The sequence below is a fragment of the Diadema antillarum genome, unplaced genomic scaffold, assembly GCF_040938485.1.
Source record: "Diadema antillarum isolate AM-2024a unplaced genomic scaffold, OU_Dant_1.0 scf00000083, whole genome shotgun sequence".
Taxonomy (NCBI): domain Eukaryota; kingdom Metazoa; phylum Echinodermata; class Echinoidea; order Diadematoida; family Diadematidae; genus Diadema; species Diadema antillarum.
The window spans coordinates 320207-341905 of NW_027270972.1; the positions used below are offsets into that span (position 1 = coordinate 320207).

A 21699-nucleotide genomic window follows, 5' to 3' on the forward strand; every position below is an offset into this window, starting at 1 on the left:
CTTTCAAATAATTATGTACATATAACAATTCTTCTGTGAATATTGTAAATATGTTATATCATAATCTATATCATTGAAAGGACTGGCCTCGACTAGCCTGCACGCTATTGCCAGTTCTTTTTTGCCAAACTATATTTCAACTATTCATTGTTGTGACTTTATTGACGATGTTTGTTTGTTTGGTAAATAAATTTCATTTCATTTCATTTCATTTCATTTCATATATTGACGGAACGGGTGAAGATGAGGAATTCTAGATAAGGTGCCATGAGTGCCCTTCAAAGGCGGATACTGGCAGTACACATGAAGCTATCATCATCATCATCATCACCATCACCATCATCATCATCATCATCATCATCATCGTCACCATCGTCACCATCGTCACCATCGTCACCATCGTCACCATCGTCACCATCATCACCATCATCACCATCATCACCATCATCACCATCATCATCACCATCATCACCATCATCACCATCATCACCATCATCATCATCACCATCATCATCATCATCACCACCATCACCACCATCACCACCATCATCACCATCATCACCATCATCACCATCATCACCATCATCATTATCATCATCATAATCATCATCATCACCATCACCATCATCATCATCATCATCATCATCATCACCATCATCACCATCACCATCATCACCATCACCATCATCAGATCACATCATCATCATCATCATCATCGAGATCATCCATCATCATCATCATCATCATCATCATCACCATCATCATCATCATCATCATCATCATCACTGCAATGCAGAGCAAATGACACATTTATACAGACTACAGTTTTCGTGTGCTTTATAAAATATATGACTTCATCATTTATTCAACCACAATCTAGCATTAACATGATATCAATGTGAATGGTATGTCAATGTCAACTACTAAAAAGAAAAATTTCACTGACATGAGCCTGACATATGATTTAGTTTTGCATTAACTTAATCAAAATACGTACAAAATTCGTAACAAAAAAGTTCTGATTAGAAAATATCAAAACTTTACGCCTGTAACAAACTTGCGTTTCGCATGACACCCTATCTGCTTTGATTCACATGATTCGTATTATACTTCAAACATCAAAAGCGTTGATGCATTTTTAAAGCTGTTAGTGTAGAAATACAAGCTGCAGGTGTACTTGTAAATCAGTGCACCGTCCTTTCATTCTATGTTATCATATACGCGTACGTGCGTACCGACTTGCACAAAAATGTACTTCTGTCAAATTACATCCCGATCCATTGGTGGTGGTGTTTGCTTATTTGTTTGTTTGTGTGTTGCCTAATTATCATTCATGTAGCAAATGTTGCAATCTTTCTAGTTGTCACATTCCCACCACCTGTCACATCATATTGAATGACACATGTAATATTGCTACGACATATTTTACATCTGTATCACATGCTACGACAACAAAGATCAATCTACTGAGTACATCTGCTCTTTATTTTAATATTACTGAGATATATATAGATATATTAATAGCAATATAACTTGTATTACACATGATTCATCTGATGATTTTTACAATAGCTGAGAATGCATGGAAAAAGAAAAAATGAACATCTTCACCACACTGCTCAATTCAAAAGATTCAAGATAAATTAAACTTGAAGTCTGACAATAGTTTTGAATCAGGGTAATACTGGAATGAATTTTCTGGTCAAATCACGGATATCATGTAAGCACGAGAGACAACGTGACAAACAGGAGGACGTAAAAACACATTCTTACGGCATTCTTTTTGAGTCTGTAACTATCAACATAACGCATGCCGAGTTTGCCCGACTTGGTCCATTCGTTGTGAAAGAGAGCCTGTACAAGTAACACTAGCACATCTATTTGGCATAAAGCATGGCATGGGTGTGATGTGATTTCAGAAAATCTTTGGAACACTAAAGATACATAAACAAATGAAAAGGCATACAGTAGTATTTCTGTTCACATACTTTCAGTACAGTCAGATGAACATCCAGACACTCCTAAAAGGTGTTTCTCAGTACAAAAGTAAAGCACAATGAAAACTCCCAGAAGTTTATATCATTTTTCTGGTTAAAATAATATGGAGGGCTCACTGAGAAGTACTTCACTCATTTTACATGTGTGGTTTATCGCTATACGTATATTGAATCTTGTTTCCACGCAGTCCCACATATCCAAAACAATGTAAGGCAATGCTGGGATATCTAAATTGTACTATACATAGCCTACAGTGCACAATTACTAGGCATCACCACTGTTCCACACAGCGCAAATGAATGTTCATCTGTCATCAACACAATATTCCCCACATGTATGAGAAAACACAAAATTCCAGTGACAATTAGTATCAATGACTGACAAAGACTTGAGTGCATCAAATCGCACACCCATCCCAATTTAGCTTCATGGACAAGCTGCTATCAGGATTATATCTTCAAGGTTCAAGGTTCAAATGTGAGAGAATGAGCAGCCAAGCATGCCTTCTTTGGTCGATATGAACCTTGAACTACAGGCGAGAATGCTCAATAGAATATCTGGATCCTGCATCGGCAACATGTGAATTACACTTCACAGTGTGAGCTCAGTACTAAGGAGATATTTACCATGTCACACAACTAAGACAAGCACAAACATGTACCGGTATGTACTGTATAGGCCAACTAGTAATTCCTTTGTAAACTGCAAACTAGGTAAGAAATTTTGATATCATAGGTACAGATCTGAGTTGCCCCATCAGTTTCCAAGTGTGCATCCAGGTAGACATACAAGGCCTTTCACTATTTTTAATCGCAGCATTTACCCACTTGATTGTTATATCAATGATAAATCATCTTTCTAAGCAATTTTTGTATACTCGGGATATCCCCCTTTTGCATGAAGCCTCCACAAAAAAAAAAAACAGAGCACGCCCTATCCACCAGGTAATCCATGAGACAACCGACCCATTACATTCACTTTTCGAGGTTTGAATAAACCAATTGAATGATACATTTTACTCCAGATCCAAGACAATCATACAGGAATCAAACTTTTTATAACAAATGAATGCTACCTGTTGAAGTAGTGTAGCAATTAACTGCTGTACACACACATGCTCTACCAGCCCTGGCACTGCAGCAAAACTGTACAAAACTACATGTATGTATAAAATAGAAAAAACAAATTAAAAAATCTACAAAAAGGGGGCTACACATTTTATAGGCATTACTCTTCAGTAGATCAAAATGAGCACGATTTATTGATGTTGTCTGACTGACAAAAGAATGGTATGATAATTTGATTTATATTATTTGGAGCATGCTGTCAGCATAAATAATTATATCCATGAGCTTTGCACATTCTTTCCTTTGTTGTTCTGTTGAAGAACCACATGATAGTTGAATTGGGTAGGTTAATTTAATTTTGGTTCTCTGAAAGTGAACGTTCATTGGCCTGGGAAGCTCTGTTGTAAATTCTCACAAAAAGTCACCCGTAAAGCATCTTATACGTGTAATGAAGAAATTATCAAAAGATTGTAATAATCCTAAGGATGAGTACCTGGAAGCTAGAAGCTGAACACTGGAGACAGAGAAAAGTCTACATAAGAATGACTCTGTGTTTCTCTGTGTACTACGCTGGGATTTTACAGTCTACATGAAAAGGGGAGGGTTGCTGGGTCTGTGAAATGCGTTGGAAGTACCAAGCTCCGTTGAAGATGTAAATTAGTGCAACGATGAGTGTCTCTATTGTTGAAGGCATTGGCACTAACAAAAAACCCCAAGGCCTCAGATCAGCTCGACATAGTTGGCCGGGAAAAGTCCGCACCTGCCGTCGGGGCCCACCCCCCTCCACCAGCCCTCATCGATCTGCTCAATGTCTGTGATGATGTCGTCAGGGTCAAAGGTTATCTCCGAGTCATCCTCCGCCTGGTAGTCGTAGAGTGCCCTGCCCCTCAGCGACCCATCGGCCGGGGCTGAGGCTGGGGCCGGGGCCGGGGCCGAGGCAGGCTCCGGCTGGGCCTGGTCGGGGGTGCCCGAAATGAGCTCCACGTAGTTGGCGGGGAAAAGGCCACACCTACCGTCGGGGCCTACGCCCCTCCACCACCCCTCGTCGATTTGCTCAATCTGGGTGATGATGTCGTCTGGGTCAAAGGTTATCTCTGTGTCATCTGCTGCCTGGTAGTCGTAGAGCGCCCTCCCTGTGAGTGAGCCAGCATTGGTGTTGGTCTCCTGGAAAGCTTCTAGATTTGGAGGATCAAACAAAAGAAAAGAAAAAAAAAAGAAGAATTACACACTTTACATTGAACTCTCTGCATACCACACCTCTCTTAAACTATTCTTATAAATATATAATATAGTATAGTATAATATATAATTATATATATATTATAAACATAATACTGTAAAAGTGGTTTCTTTCGCATACAGATACTTTCGCAGTTTCCATCGGTGCCGACTTTTTCGCGTGTGATTAAATTCGCGGTCGGCAAAAACTGCTATATTTTGCACATGAAAACCCAAACTATAATCCAATTATTCTTTTATTTATTCAATAGAAATCAAAATTAAATGCGGGCATATCTGAAATTCTGTCTCTCGAGTACTTTATGACATGCTTGTACCTACATTGCGCAGTATCGCTGTGTGTATGTTGACCATCAATACACTCAATGCGCAGAATCTTCGTGTGCATGTGCGCAATAGCGTTGTAACAAGCGGCGAGTTCAAAACATTTTCGCGTGATGTTAAATTCGCGGTCCAACCTAAAAGCGCGAAAAGAGTGAAAATAAAACCACCGCGAAAGAAGCCATTTTTACAGTACTCATAAATATTCAAAGAACAAGCAAGGCATATCAAAAGCAGAAATGTAATGCTAGGTTTTGATATTTCATGAGTACCCTGAGGCAAAAATAACATATGGGAATTTTCACCATATATCTCTACAACAGTTACAGTGCACTCCCGTTATAACTAACACAGTTATAATGAAATCTGGTTACAACAAAGTCAAAACTCAGGCTGCAACATTATCGACTCTATGCATTTCTATTGTTTATTTGTTCGTTATGATGAAATTTCAATATAAGAGAGCTGCCAGACCCGAGGACTTCGTTATAAAAGGAGTCCAATGTATATAAAGCTAGGAAAACTGTAAATGTGAGAAATTTGACTAAGAATAAGAAATCTAAAATTATTTTTAACAAAACTTATCCTCGATGTATATTCTGCTTGAAGCTGATCATTCTATCACTGACTCCCTACGGGAATACCAAACAACAAAATATTTCACAAGACAAAGACAAATTCACAGCACAGAAAAATTTAAGGACAACTGCAATAGGCATGGTAAAACTGGCAAAAAAGATTGAGAAATTTAAAATCGCTAAGTCTCCGTGATCTTTGGTCATTTCGTCACACTGGCAGCCTAACTTCTAAATCTTTGGATCGAGAAGTTTGGGTCACTGGTGAGCTTGCGCAAGAAAGAAAAAAAGAGTACGCCACCGAACAGCTGGTGATTGTGACATATTAACAATACACTCTTGTTCGTCACATAACCGCATGCTTCGGAGGCACCGTCTGCGAACAGGTGGTTGACTGAATAAATGACATGGATCTGAATCTAATCACCTCCCAATCCCTCTCTACATTGACTCAGACCCCGTTTACAGTGCGAGGCTCAGCCGCAGCCGAGTCCACTTTCATTTCAGTGTAAACGGGCAAAAGGCCAAATGCGAGGCCAAAGTTGTCCTCGCATTTGGCCACGCTCTGGAGGTAGTCTCCCGGCCTTTTCTCAGTGTAAACGCAAACTGGCCAAATGCGCGGCCAATTTTAGTCTGGCTTCCAAACCCTCTGTTGTACTATTTCGCTGTTCAGGATATTAACCCCCTCAATGTCGAAAACTAGTATAGTTTAGGGTGGTTTTGTCCTGCAAAGGATTTTTTCCTTCGGCAAAGGCCTTTGCCCGAACGGCGAATTTGTCGCCACGGAATTCATTTGGCAAAGGGTCTGAAAACCAGACAATACCAAACTGCGTTTGTTTACAAGCAGAGCGCCACTACGACAAAATATTGAAAGGTTTGAATCAAAAGCGCAGCCAAGCCCGGCAGTGTAAACGGACAAAATTGCGGGGCTGGGCGGCTCGGCCCAGCCCCGCACTGTAAACGGGGTCTGAGTGCTGAGAGTTCTTGATAAGGACCTTCACCATCATACCAGCATTTCTTGCACAAACACACAAAAGACTTGTAAACCAAACAATTTCACCACAGATTTGATGACCTGTAGATTATGATATCAACAAAAAAAAAAAAAACTGGCTTGTCAATCTTTATTTTTCACTTTTTACCCTTATGGCCCCAAAATGATAAATGATACTCCTTAGAGGTAACATGAGGGGACTGTGTTCCAAGCATCTACAGCCTCTTCCCATTACTGATATACGTGGTGTAGGGATATGAGATCGATTGTAACTGCTGTTTACCTGTGTTTTCATACAGCTCTTGTTCCGGTTCCTGTGGGTAGGGATCAGACAAGTCCTGGACCTTTGGCTCCTCCTGGGGCTCGTCCCTGTACGGGTCCTGTACAGGCTCAGGCTCAGAGACTGGCTCCGGCTCTGGCTCTGGCTCTGGTTCCGGTTCCGGTTCCGGTTCCGGCTCCCGCTGTGGCTCCGGCTCTGGTTCGGGCTCTGGTTGCCTCACCTTGGCGGGAACAGGCATGGCCGGGCGGGACCGAGCCGGAGGCGGAGCGACTGGCGCCCTGCCCTGCTCAAATAAGGCCTTGGGGTTGTTCTCCCGCTGAGCAATCATCTTTGCTGCCTCCTTTTATCGTATAAATCGAATGAATGAAGAATTCATTACCATTAGCTAATACTGTTTTGTGTCCATTCTATACACATCAAGAGGAATTTTAGGGCCTACTTATTCATCTACTGTCATAGACTGCAATAACGACTTGGTAAACGCATCTTGATGAATAGAAAGTGCAAAAAAAAAATGAAGAGGACCTCAATTTCCACTTTCAATTTCTTGTTGAGAAAATAACTATAAAAAAACCCCAACAAGTTGAGTACTGTAAAGGTGGAAGTTTTCGCGGTGTTGAAATTTTCGCGCATTTTGCGCAACCACAAACTAGCGTAAAAATAAAAGCATAAAGATATTTTTCCTTGCTATACGTTCCAGTAGTTGATGTCTTGATTCCGCGAAATTAAAAACACACGAACTCTTCTTACCTGGCCGAGCATGAAAAATTAGTTGCGCAAAAATATCCACTTTTACAGTACCTGTTGACAGCTCACACAGATACATGCTTGATTTGTGTGCAATGTGCAAGTTTTAATAGAATATTTTGTATTTTGCTATTTTGTGGCCAAACTGCAATGTGTTAAACAATGCCTCGCATAATCTTATGAGAACTGGACACTCAACTGAATGGGTCCCCACTAAAAAAATACCGCTGAGACTTAAGAGTTAACCCTTTACGTGTCCAGGGACTATAGCTCAATTTGCCAAGCTTTTTTTTTTCCATATTAAAGCATTTTAAATCCATCCAAAGTTGGCAAAGTGGTAGGTTAGCAAGCCCAATGAGGTGTAACAATGTGACTCAGTCCAGCAAGAAAGCAATTGTAACACAGCAGGGATAGGGGAAATATTAAGGGTAATCTTTATTCATTGATAAACAGTTTCCAGACATCTGTGCCAGGTGGTAAGAAAAGCTCTGTATTCCAGGGTTAAGCTCTGACTCACCGCCTGCCTGTTTTCGCCAGTTCGCCTCGTGGGGGCAGCATCCACCTCCTGCTTCTGGTCCTGTTGGCATTTTCCAATCAACAAACACTTAATTCTGTGAAAAGGGGCCACTATATAGAACATTACAAGAATGTTCAACCCTGATAGTACAATGCACTTTTCTTCTTTGCCTGCATTCAAAAAAGGAAAATGTGTCTGAAATGGGCTAGAATTCATGTGATACGGCTGTATGAGGGAGAGGTTCTCATCAATCTCAGCATTCTCCTATTAAACAACATCCACTGCCCTCTACTTCACTATCATCTGTCCATACGTGATGTCACAAACTGTTGTAGTCTTCTCTCCTCTATGGTGGCAGCAAAACCTCAAAAATTTCATGACTTTTTAATACATTGTCCAATATTCCTCAAACTTCTCTCATGTGTTATATTACTATTGCTGCATTTCCCTCAATCTGTATATTTGGACTTCATTCTCCTCCAACAGACCAGAGATTGTCCAAAAGAGTGAAAAGGATCCACGGAAAAGGCAGAAAAAGATGATACATGTACAACTGATGTAGAAAATGTACTCCCACTCACCCACTTTGCCTGCACCTCTTTCGCCTGCTCCTCACGCAGTCTCTGCTCTTCTCTCCTGTGTGCAAAAAAAAAAGGACGAAAAAGGAACGAAAAACAGAATCAGTGGCAGATTGAAAAACAAACAAACAAACAAAAAAGAGATCCTATGTCTCAGGTGAGCTAAAAATATCACATATGAAAACTTCAGTGTCATAGAAACACACTCTAATGAGTGAGATGACTTACGGATATTAACTCTGCACATAAATCCTTCTCTTTATGTCGACCCAAAAGGCCACGGAATCTAAACTGTCACATATTTGATATGGCAGATTCAGGAACCAAACACCCTGCAGCTTTTCGAAGCTCTTATATCTTAATCACTTTCCAAACTCATATATCCTAATCACCCCTGAGTGTTTCTGTTTCACCCTCCTGCAAGTGGTTCCATGACATTTACTCCTGCGACAATGGCTCCCATGAAATATCTGCATGCTATCAAAAAGCCAAACATAAATTCCACCCGCAAACATAACCCTAACCGAAACCTTAACCCTAAAAAGGCCGGGGGGGGGGGGGGGGGTTTGAATCAACCCCCCCTCGACATTTTTCACGACTTTTCCGCTGTGCAAAATTTTTTGACCGCGCCGTTCGCTGACTTTTTACTTTCAAGGCTCACACATCTTTTGACACCATTTTCGCGAAAACTGTGCATACCGTTATGATGCTGCACGACCTTTCATACATGCCTGTCAGACCGACAATGGCTCAACACGTGATTTTGACCTGAGCAATTGTTGCAGGAGCAAATGCCGTGTCACCCTTCAAATACATGCATAACTTCCTAACCTTTTGAGTGCCACATTTATATCCTGTCCATTCGTTTGTGTGCAAAATTTATGCACATTGGACTCATGGGTACATAAAGGGTTAAAAGGGCAATGCTCTCAATCTCCATCTCTTGAAATTCTTCAAGATTTCACTTTCACTCTTACTCTCATGTTCGATTAACATCTCTTCATTTTCCAAGGGAAATTGTCATCATCGGGAAATTTCTTCCATCAAATGCAGAGTACTTGTACTCTCTAATTTTAAAGGTGAATGGTCCCGGTGTTTCAGTCAAATGCGTACGCAGGCGCATGGTGCAAGCTTCCTATAGAGACCTACGCTATCGACTCCTCTTTAGCGCTTACGCTTTGGCCCATTTCCCCGAGTCCGAAGAAGTCCAGTTCACTGTAGTCAGTGGTCGGATCACAGTTCGGCTCATGATTCGGCTGAGGGGGATGACAGCTTTAGCAAACTTCTTTTGTGATGTCACAATAACAAGCACATCGAAGACAACGAAGGCAACGTTACTTGGCAACAGCTACACATTTTACATGTACTCTTGATGACAGTTCAACTTCGGTAATCTTCGTATCAATGCTAACGGTGATCGGCAGTATCGTCAATAGCGCCCTCTACACTACCAGGACTATGCCCCTTTAATACCCACCAGAACATGATGTTTATGATAGTTTGATGTAAAAAGAAAAGTGAAAGTGTTGATGTGATCATGTTATCACCCCATCTAATTTACAAGTCATTTTATAAGCAATGGTACTCTTTCATGAAAACATGTTACAATCAAAATACCATAACTCTATGATCCTACACCACAATTTCAATGAAACAAGTACCAGTATAACTGCTCTGTCTAACTTTACTCTATTCATCAAAACCAACTTGCATTATGTGGCACAATTTTTGATTTTCACAAAATTAATTTTCATTTTGTCAGGCAATAAATACATAACATATACAAACACATTATCATTTGAAACTTGGTATTTACAAACTGAAATCCATTATCACAATGACTGTCCAGCAAAGTGGGGGGGGGGGGGGGGGGGGGGGGGAATAAACTAAAAAAAAAAAAACACACACCAGAAAATCAGAAAATATGTGTCATACATACTGTGCTTGTGACTCACAGCAGACAAGAAGACAGCAAGCCTTACCAATGGCTGACCTACGTACTGCTCCCATCAAGTCCAACTTGCCCTGTTTTTTTGGGGTTTTTTTAAAGGTTTGGTGCTGTATCATTCTGCTATAAGTTATAGCATCCTTTGTTAGTGTTTCATTGGGTACACTAAACATTTCTCAATTATTTGAGCCCTATTTGATCACATGCCATCACTCATTTCAATTGCAGAATCATAAAATGATCTCAATTGCTAAATCTAAAACTAGTCCTTCAGATGGCAACACATTTTACAAGCTGTGTGCTAACGTTCCTGTTTGGTATTCAAATTGGCAACGTATTGTTGTTGTTTTTTAATTCAACCATTTTCATCTTCTAAAACAATAACATAAAAGTAAAATTCAGAGTCGCCAATTTAATAATGGCAAGAAGATAAATTCGGCAGCAAAATCATTGCAATGCGGCACTTGACAGGTGAACAGAGGGAACAACATGACAGGAGTTGTTTTGCAACTGACTGACAAATTGCCCTCCACTGACATAAACAAACCCCTATCATTTAGTGTTTAAGAGTAATAGCCATGATAAAAAAAAAAATCATGGGCATACACGTATGTACTAGGGTGGGACTCAAACCCACGACATCCTGATCACAAGACAGGCATCATATCCACTCGACCATCGCACACCACTGCCTGATAGCCAGTGACGGATCGTATCCCTTATAGCAGAGGGGTACTACATATTCATTCCAATTAATCATTCTTGCCACGAGTTGTTTTAATTGCAACTGATTGAGAAATTGCCCTTTATCAATGTAAACAAGCACCAATTATTCATTGTTTTATGAGTAATTGCCATGATGAAAAAAAAAAAAAAATTTGCATTATCATGGCTATAACTCTTCAGACACTGAATAATTGGTGCTTTTTGTACATTGGAGAAAGGGCAACTTAGCAATCAGTTGCTATGGCAGCAGGAGGCGGTGACTTACTTTTGGCTGTCCACCTGTTTCATCTTCTCCATCATCTTCTTATCTCTCTCCACGGCTTCTTTCTTCTCTCTCTCGTGTCGCTCCTTCTCTCTCTCCTGTACCTCCGCCTGTTTCTTCTTCTGTTCGTCCGTGACCCTCTTCTTTTCATCATCCTTTGGGGGAGAAAATGAGACAGAAAGACATGTGGTGGATGAATAATGTAAAGGCAAAGTGAAAGTGGCCATACAAAGCGTTGTTGGAAAATTCTTACATCCCATCCCAATATATATCCCAATTTCCCCCAACCCCTCTCCCCCCTCCCCCCCCCCCCCCCCCCTAAAAAAAAAAGTCAAAGCAGTCACTTTATTCCATGGTGGAATTGCACATGGATACTACAAGGGTCTATATATAGACAGGGTTGTGTGAGTACTTGCAGGGAAAAAAATGGAACAAAATTTAAAAATTAGGAAAAGAAAAGTCTGAAGTGCATGAAACTGTGAACATTTCAATGCATTTGTATTGCCAAAAAGTCTGAAAAGTGGATTTTGGCCAGAATAAGAAAATCCGAAATTAGATTAAACTCTGAACTCTCACATCCCTGTATATAACAATGTGATGAAAAGTTGAAAGAATAACATGTACTGCAAAGATATGGGAACTTAATTCTAGCAACTTTTTTTAATACTTGAAAACATATAACCTTGTACAAATTTGTTACTTTACGAACTATATTGACATGAACAAGTGTGATTTCTTCCTCTTTAGGTGTGAGATTTCTTTAGTCTTGACCGATCTCCTACAAATCCTGAATAAATACCACCATTCAAATGTCATCAGTTTCTAAGAGCCAATTCTTGAAAGGTTTCCTCAAAATATGAAGTTTCCCAGAATTACAATGGAGCAGAACACTGTACCCCTCAATAATTCCCAACAACATGTTCACATATTTCTCATAGAATTGGAGGCTACAGCTGTGACAGGGTTTTAGGTTTGGTTTGATGTGAGGATTAAGATTAGGGTTACACTTGAGGGTAGAATAATGTCTGGCTTAGCATGCAAACATTTCATGGGAGCAACTGTTGCAGGAGCAAATGCCAAGGAACCCTACTAGGCATCGGTATGATGCTTTGAAAAACAAGGAGTTATGTTCATTGTTTCAAAATGGCAAGAGACAGTCTGAACATCAAGACTAAGCAAATAAAAGAAACATGTTATCAGATGCGCAGCAAAGTACCAGTGATAATAACATGCATTCAGTCAGCACAATACTTTTTTTCTTTGTATCATCCATGTAAGTGACTTTTCAGTTTGGGTAGCCATTTCTGTAAACTGCTAGCCTGACTGGACATATGACAAAGTATAGACTTTATTTCCCTGTGGCATCTTGCACTGATTAACAACATCTGCCTTGTTTTTTTTTGTTTTTTATTCTTTCGTGTTCCAGCAGTTCTGTGAATTGGGTTAGTGATAACTATCTGTTCTCAGTTTCTCTGATGATACAATGGGTAAAGATAAAAATGAGAGTAACAAAGACAGATTTATGTTTAAACATGGGAGACAAGGTGCTGATCAACCTAGATGGAGAATTTCCACAATGCTCAAAATTTTTCCTGTCCATTACCTCCATTTTCTGCCAGAACTTGTCGCTCCTCTGCGACTTGATCTCCAGCGCAGCATTCGTCTTCTTGTAGACGGAGCCCACGGGACCTGTCTGGCCGACCGGGCCCGTCGACTTCTCTTTGTGGAAGCCGTAGTTGGAACCGGAAGACTTCGCTACCAGCTTCAGGATGACATCCTCCTCCACGTCATCTTCGGAGCGAGCGTTGACGGTGACGTGGGCCCCCTGCACGGATGTCAACATAACAGGAATCATATTTTGCATCTGATGATAGGTATTCAAAGCCCAGACATAGGATAAAAAACAATGTAAGTGCAGGAATCTCAAATATGATCAAATCAGGTAAAGAGAGACGAGATTGAACAATCAATTTCCTGCTGACTCATTGATCAACTTGTACAATTTAGGATACCAGGGCTTAGGGCATATCCAGAGTGATAGTCTCACAAGATTTATTTTCCCCTTTTCATTTCCAGTGCTAAAAGCAGTGTTATTTCCGTTTCATATTATTCTTTTTTTTTCCATCAGTAAGGAAAAACCTACCAATGTTTCTTATACTGTATACGCCGAATATTTAGTGAGGTTTTTATTTTTCCGAATTTCGCGAGTCGGGTGCTATTCGTGAAATTAAAAACACGCGAAATATTGACTCTGATTCCGATGTGGATGTGACGTACGCATGTACATTTCTCCGTTCAGTGCAGGACTCCACGATCGCGAATTTAACCACTCGCGAAATTGTCGGGAATTCCCGATTCATGAAAATTTAGACTCGCGAAGTACATGTATATGGCGTATACAGTATGTACAAAAATCTAATAATGAAATGTGTGCCTCCATGTTTATATAGAAAGGGCCATGGAAATTGTGCTTTGATACTGACCAACTAATGAAAGCAGTGTTCTTCTTTATACAACAGCAGCTGTTTTGCAGTATGCACTATAATTTTCATTCATTATTTACATTGTACTTGTGTGTTTGTGTGTCTCTCTCTCTGTCTGTGTGTGTGTGTGTATAGTGGCATGTATATTCCTTTTCAAGCAAAAGTCTTTCATCTTTCTGTGCTGGTACTCATTGTGTTATGGTATTCACACACACACTCAGCAAAGGACGATGTATTGATTATTTTGAAATGCACCGCAATTCAGACAAAGTCTTTACCCTCAGCAAGTTGGCTACATCCTGCACATGTCTGGCACATGTTCCTTTCCGCGACACTGGGGCAGCCTCTCCTATCTGCCACAAGATATGGTACAGGAAGAAAGAAGTCCAAATATAATATAATGATTATCATCAAACAGAGATGTCAAAATGGTAGACATTTTACCTGTCTAAGCCATGCAGTAAAAGGCACTGATGTACAAGGTATTGATTAATGTATGATCCCAGGTTAATGTTAGAATGCTCATGAATAAAACCTTCAAGATTTATATTCTGTACATGGCTAAACAAGATAGTCATCATGATGTCATGCAATCGTCCAGTCAATAGTGCTATTGGTCAATTCCATTGTGACTTATGGGACAAAGTGACAATTTTTGGCAATTTCAAACCAGTATTTTGAGAAAATAGTTGCATCAAATGCATTTTTCTCAGTTCATGGTTAGATCCATCATATCACAGTGTATGAAAACACCATACTTAGTTTGAAAAGTATCATTGCATTACGTACAGCAACGAAAAATTGCTGTCGTGAATTATGGGACATCTGAGGACCACCGTTTTTCACATGGGAAAGTAAGTTCTGAAATATTCTTACACACAGAGACTCTGGAAAGATATTTTCTTTCCTGAATGTAGCAGAGGGTTGGTGCTTACCCTGAGCCAAGTGGTATGAATATCTACTCATTGGTACAGTAGCAGGATAGGGAAAACCAGTGTGACTGATGGGACACAAAAACGTGACTTATGGGACGCTATCAACTACCACATTTTGAGATTGAGAGAATAATATTTATTGATGCCGGAACAAGTTCTAGAACACAATAAAACCAATCTATGACCAAAGAACATTCAGAAAATAAGCCATCTGAGAATTACACAAGCTGTATTATGGTCATAATAGTGTATCAGAAATGATACATAAATTCTGCAAAAATTGGCAATTTTCATGAAAAATGAAGGTTTTTCGGACATAACTCCACTCCACGTTCACCGATGTTCACAAATGAGGTATCAAAATATCCGTTGTGAAAGGCTGCTTTGAGTAAACAATACCAGACCATCTAATTAAGCTTCATTAATCATCTATACTCAATAGTTTGATTTTCATAAAATGCAACCTTTCCGTGGAATTGACCATCATCATTCTTCTTCTTATTATTATTATTATTACTATTATTATTATTATTATTATCAGTATTATCATTATCATTTTAACTAGAACTGGTACTAAATAACAATAAAAATAGCAATAGTAACAAAACAGTTATACTCATAGAAACATATTAAGTAATGGTAATAATCATCAAATCATTTCCATCTAAGAAGTGCTTCATTTCAACACACTTTTCACACTTTTAAAGCATTCTAAAACTTCTTAAACTTTAACATGAATTTTGTGTTGAGTGATACAAGATCTCATCTCAGAACACGTGTATATAGGAGCATTAGTTTAAGTCACAAGAGTGCATTCCAATTTGTTACTTCTGATTACTAGAACCTACCCAGTTGATGAAAACCATCTTTGGCAGGTTGCTGTTGGGGTCGATGACCCTAAGGAAGGCATATTGGATCTTGGCACTGTTGAAACTTTCCACCATTTCAGCGACGCCATCCTCTTCAAAAATAAAATGAAGAAAAGAGGAAAACAAATAAAAATGGAATGCTAGACCAAATCAAGTTGGCGAGTGGGATGGTAGTGCTCAAGGAGTGGACGCGCTTTTCTATCCAAATTTCACACTTAGAAGTGAGAAAAAGCCGAGTAAGAGAAGAGGTTTTTGTTTAAAATAAAATGAGATGTTGTTGCTTGTGTTCTCGGTGGACAAACCACAATTTAAGTATGAATGAGGGCACTAGAAAAAAAAAAACCAACACCAAAAAGCTCAATGCAAATAGCAAAAAGCACACAAAATTCCTATGCCTGAAACAGTAAACAGAAACCATTTCTGCCCTGTAGCATTTTGTCAGTGAATAAATGTGACAATGCCAGTATGCCCGTTAGTGTGAGGCGCACTTTGTGTTTACTGTGAAGATGTACACACGGAGCATGATTTACTAACATGTACACACAGAGCACGATTTACTGCTAGTTGGTACTGATATATCTTATGTCATTTGTAGTATGATTTCTCACACAACTTTCCACTGTTTTGATAAAACACCTGAAGTTAACAGTGTAGTTACAAACTCACAAGCTGTTCCTGCATCTAAACAACCAGACATAATTTTGACTATGAATATTATCTCCAAAATATAATTGCTATTCACATCTACATGATTGACAGATATATTGTATTTACTGTCAGATTTGCATAGAAAACACAGTTTGCTGATCTACTACTGGGATATTTTGTAATCATCACTTTATTTTTCCCCTTCAGATGTCTGAACTACTTGATTGACATCAACACACGCAGCCAGATTGTGAACATCTTAATCTCACCTCCTGTGTCGACGACCTTCAAATCATATGTTTTCCCGTCATATCCAAAGACAGCCCTGCATATAAGAGAAAAGAAAAAAAGAAGTTATGTTTTATCTTTACATAATGCTCAGTGCATTTTCTAAGCTCTGCCTCACCATTTGTTGTCATTGTTAGTGTTATAGTATACAAACAGTGAATACACATGTAAAGACCATTCACTGTTTGTCTTAAACACCTTGGACATCAACATATATTATTATGCAGATTACCCCAATTCCTGAATATACATAGTACAGAAATGGTAACCATTTTTCATGAAAGGCGATTGGTTGTATTATAGTACAGTCATACAAGAAAGCAGTTGGTTGAGGGGTGCAATCTACTGCCTAAAAGCAACAGCATGCAATTGTACTTTTTGGTGAAGGTCAGGTAATAAGCAGTCAAACAATCAGATAGCAAGAATCTTTGCAGGTATAGTATAATTACAGTTATTATAATCATCTATTATTTATCATTATAATCATGATTAATATCAACAATATTCTTATTGTCATTTATTACCACTACTCATGCAGTTGCAAGTACTACTTCTACAAATTTATTACAGTATAAAACTCAAAGACACAAAATATCAACTAAAAAAAATACATGGTCGCAGGGTATAAAGCTCAATAACATAACAAATAACTCAAAAATGTATGCTTATCTTCAATAACATGTTCATACTCCTAAACTCTGAGTCTTTCCCTTTCGTGAGGTACCATACCTTACATTTCACAAATCAATGAGAATCCAAGGAATATACTTATGAAATTGCCATTTATGACTTTGCTCACCAGTGTTGTAAGAGACATGCTATCTACCGGAAGTATTTTTGGCACTTAGAGCAAAAAACAAACAAACGAACAAACAAACAAACAATTAAAGGCATAATTTACTATTTGCAGATGAAACAAAAACACAGCATTAGTGCTTTAAAATAGTTCCAAAATGTGAGTTTGGGATAGAAACAATCACTGTAAAAATTTGAATCCGTACAATCAATGTTAAGTATTGTTAAATACACAAAAAGTGCAGTAATTATAATTAGGAATGTTGCCAGACTAAACCGTCTACAGTTATGGTGACTAAACCATCTACAGTTATGGTTTATTGAGAAAAATACTGATATCTCCTTATATTTTAGGCTTTATTGCAAATATTTTATAAAGTAGGATGTTTTGTAATACAACAGACCAACACATATGCATCAAATGTGATATCTTTCAAGAACATTTTTAAAATCACTGTTCTCAGAGTTAAACAGGACCTTTAAGCACACAAAATAATATTTTAACAAAAGTAGGTTTGTCACAAGCAGATCCATGGAAACTAACATAAATGCCGGCCAGGGGAGAACTTGTCCATTACTCTCAGTTCCTACAAGTAATTAAATGACATCGCACCATACGTGTCAAATGAGTGACAAGATAATATTATAATTATGTACATTTCAAAAGAAGTTATCTCAACTGTTTGTTGTCCAACTGATATGGGAGTATTTATAATGAGACTTGGTGAACCATTTAGGCAAAATATAATTACAAAAGCCTTTCACAAATCTCCAAACCTTTATTCTTCTTGAGATATAGGCGGTTTTCGTAACATATTTAAGTTCTATGCATACCCTTAAAAGGCTTTAGACAGAGGTTGTTCTTGACAACCTGAAAGCTTGTCCGAGGCTTGGCAGACATAGCAACAAGTAGATGCAAACTGGCTTCCAGCAAATGAATTTCATTTAAGAAGAGCAGGTTAATGGAATATATAGCTCACCTCTATGTTCCCGAGAATGAAACATCCATAAATCAAATACCAGTATATTACGAAAACAGCCATGATGTATTCATAAATCACACATATACATGTATCAGTAGGTGACAGAATATCTTATTAGTTAAATTTTCTTTACATACAACGTATGTACAAACATATTGGTTCAGTAATTTGATTTCTAGGATGCTGTTTTTGCATCAGTCTTTAATCGTCATAAGATGTACAATACGGTATGCAGGGTCAGCGGAGCATTTTCAAAAGTGGGGGGGGGGGCCACCTTCGGATTTCATGAGCTAACAAGCAAAAAAAGAAAAAAAGGTCCTCAGCTCATCTTTCCCTTTCCATTTTCGGGTTTTTTCAGCTGACAGCAAAAAACAAAACAAAACAAAAACAAGGTCCACAGCTCATCTCTCCCCTTCCATTTCCGTTTTTTTTGGCCGACAAGCAAAAAAAAAAAAGTCTTCAGTGGAAAAACATAGCCTTACCACGCTCACACTTCAAGATCTCTATATCTATTTAGTGCCACTTATGTACTTCCGGGTTAAAAAAAGTGTGGGGGCCCAAAGTGATGACACCTTGTGTATTCCTTTGTATGGTGCACACAAAGTGTGGGGGCCCGAGCCCCCATGGCCCCCAAGGTTCCGCCGGTCATGGTATGTCTTTTCTTTCTGTTTAAGACATATCCATGACATAACCTATTCCTTGCAACAAAGTACAATTGATGAAAAGGGAAGATCTGTAAGTAGGGGCATGTCTCTATATTCCAATGATAGATGAATCTCCCTCACAGCCATGGAAATACACCTATTCTGGAATTATCGAGATCCTGAAATAATTTCCTGATAGACAGCTTTTTCCAGTGTCTATACTTCCTGTAATCAGTGCTCGACTAACACCATAAACTCTCAAAGATGTCTAGAAATCAGCTCTAAAATTTGCAGACCAATATACACATATATAAAAGGAACAAAAACACTTAGTTCAGCATACATTACGAGCTGGAAGATGGAACATCATAAAAATAGGGTACAATATCAATCAGCAACATATCTGGTTTTAGTTAATAATGATGAATGTTAATAAAACAAGGATACATGAAGATAGTTGGGTCTAGATCTACAGTCAAATACAAAGAAATAAGGTTCCACCTAATCGACTTTAGAATCTTCGGCCGAATCTTCACTTAATCGAATAAAATTGAACCATGCAGACACTATGACTTCTTCTTCTTCTTCTTCGTATGTACTGTCCAACACCCCTTAGTAGGGGCCAACCGGACAGGGGGAACCGGACAGACTGAATTCCTAAATCAAGGCAGGATAAGCCAAATAGACTACAAGAAGTTAAAACTGACAAAAATTGTTCATAGTTATCAGAAGGAACAGTTCACGCTGATAAACTGGTCTTCCTACTTTAGATTCATGTTATTTATAACATTGTCGTAAACCCAGTCTACAATCAGGAAATAAGAACTCAAGCAAGCCAAGGCAAGGGACATTCAGCTGCCCTGCTACAACTCGCAACCGCCACCTCGCCAGCAGGAGCAACTCGAGAACTACACCCGGAAGTTAGAGAGCAGCAGCGGACGTGATTCACTGCCACACGGGTAACTTCCCCGTGCTTCTCTACCGCTGGCGCCGCCTACCGCCAACGCGCAAGGCACCCCTAGATTCTCCCTGCGTTTCCTTGTTCATGCCTCGGATTCACTTCGGAGGAAAAAACACACCGAAGCACTTGTTCCTTCCCCAATATCACGTGTCCTGTAGAGCATCATACTTACCAGTCAGTGTCTGTCTTGTCGTTACAGACATCCTTCCAGGCATTCAGGATAGCGTCCTTGTGTTTCACAAAACTTATCGACATTTTGACTGAAGGTGTAGCGCCGCCTCGGCCTCGTTCATATCATGGGCGTTAATTCTTTCTTTTCTCGGGTTTCGATTCCTCTATGATTCTCGTAGCGCCAGCAATGCACGGTGCGGCGAAGATCGGGGATCGATTAGTTCGGTGTGATCGATGGGTGAGAGAGTACTGACCAAATCAAACTGAGATGGCGCAAGTCCTTATTACTAGTACTGTACTACTACAGTAGTAGTATACGGTGTAGTTCAGCGATGACAGGTTGAATGGGGATATAATGTTGGATGTCGAGTTTTGGAGTCTCCTCGAACATCGTTTGATGTAAAAAAAAGAAACAAACAAATAAAAACAAAACATAATAAATCGCGACAAAAAACAAACAAACAAACAAACAAACAAACAAATTTTCAGTGACTTTTTTTAAATTTTTTTTCCCTCACTGGGATATTCATTATTCTCTTTCATCTGTACACGTGATACATCATATTTCAAATAACATCATACTTTTTTCGAATTCAATACAATATAATATACATCAAGAAAAAAGGTGTCTAAAGAGACACCATTTTTTCAGTGACTTGGCTTAGTCGGCTATAATAATTTTTTTGTAACATTGTCTTCATGTAATTTTCCCTGTGGCCCGGGATTCCGTGATAATTAGATGGTGCTGTGGCAGAGCGAGATTATCAAAACATTATATATATATATATATACATTGTATATATATTTTTTCTTTTAATGAAAGGGTCTCCAAAACATCAATAACTACTAGAAGTTGTAAGTATTACAATCACAGTGTAGGATCGGTGGAGGGGGGTGGGGGCACCGGGCACGCGCCCCCTTTATTCGTTGTTAAAACAAAAGAAATAAAAAGAAAAAAATGAGATGAAACCCGGAAGTAGCGCCAGAAATTATGTTTGCGCCCCTCCCCCCCCCCCCCCCTTTACGGAATTCCTGGATCCGCCCCTGCAATCATATTTCCTTGGTTGTGCTCTCTGCAAAGAAAAAAAGAAAGAAAGCCATATACTGATTTTATCTAATAGGGCCTATGAGATGATTTAGGTTATCAAGAGTTTTGTTTTTAATGATAAGTGACAATTTTACTACTGGTATACTTCTGCAGCACAAAATTAAGGATCTCCGCTGAAACTATTAGAATAAAACCTCAATAAAAATTGAAGTACCCTAGGTGGTACAGTATTGTCCGACTAATAGTAGAAGTAGTACTTAGTAAGATAGCAGTGGAAGTAGTAGAGGTAGTGTAGTAGTAGTAGTAGTAGTAGTAGTAGTAGTAGTAGTAGTTGTTGTTGTTGTTGTTGTTTTATAGAATGCACTGCTTATTTCATAAAGAGTAGTTCTCCCAATGATAATTCTGTGGTCACACAAAAATGATCTTAATATTGACGATAGAAACTATGATAGTCATCATCATTATCTTCCTCACAATAGGGCCTATTTACAATGACCATATTGTTGTCGTCATAATTATAATCAAAAGGTCCTAGATGATAGTAATCATAATCATTTTTTATCCTTGTTCCATATTCCACATTTCGTACAAGTTTTATATTCCATTTGATTTTTTTAAAAAT

At 38.9% G+C, this 21699-nt stretch overlaps 1 protein-coding gene across 1 annotated transcript; it reads right to left on the reverse strand.

Moving 5' to 3' along the window:
* Window positions 1–1297: 1297 nt before the first annotated feature.
* LOC139717843 (drebrin-like protein B) lies at window positions 1298–20150 on the reverse strand. The gene is made up of 10 exons (XM_071629337.1): window positions 20031–20150; window positions 16457–16512; window positions 15519–15631; window positions 14014–14088; window positions 12856–13077; window positions 11256–11407; window positions 8320–8374; window positions 7739–7798; window positions 6478–6814; window positions 1298–4240 (listed from the first exon to the last, which is right to left on the reverse strand). The coding sequence occupies exons 1-10, from the start codon at window positions 20111–20113 to the stop codon at window positions 3786–3788; spliced, it is 1608 nt and encodes a 535-aa protein (XP_071485438.1). The 5' UTR covers window positions 20114–20150; the 3' UTR covers window positions 1298–3785.
* Between the last annotated feature and the right edge of the window lie 1549 nt (window positions 20151–21699).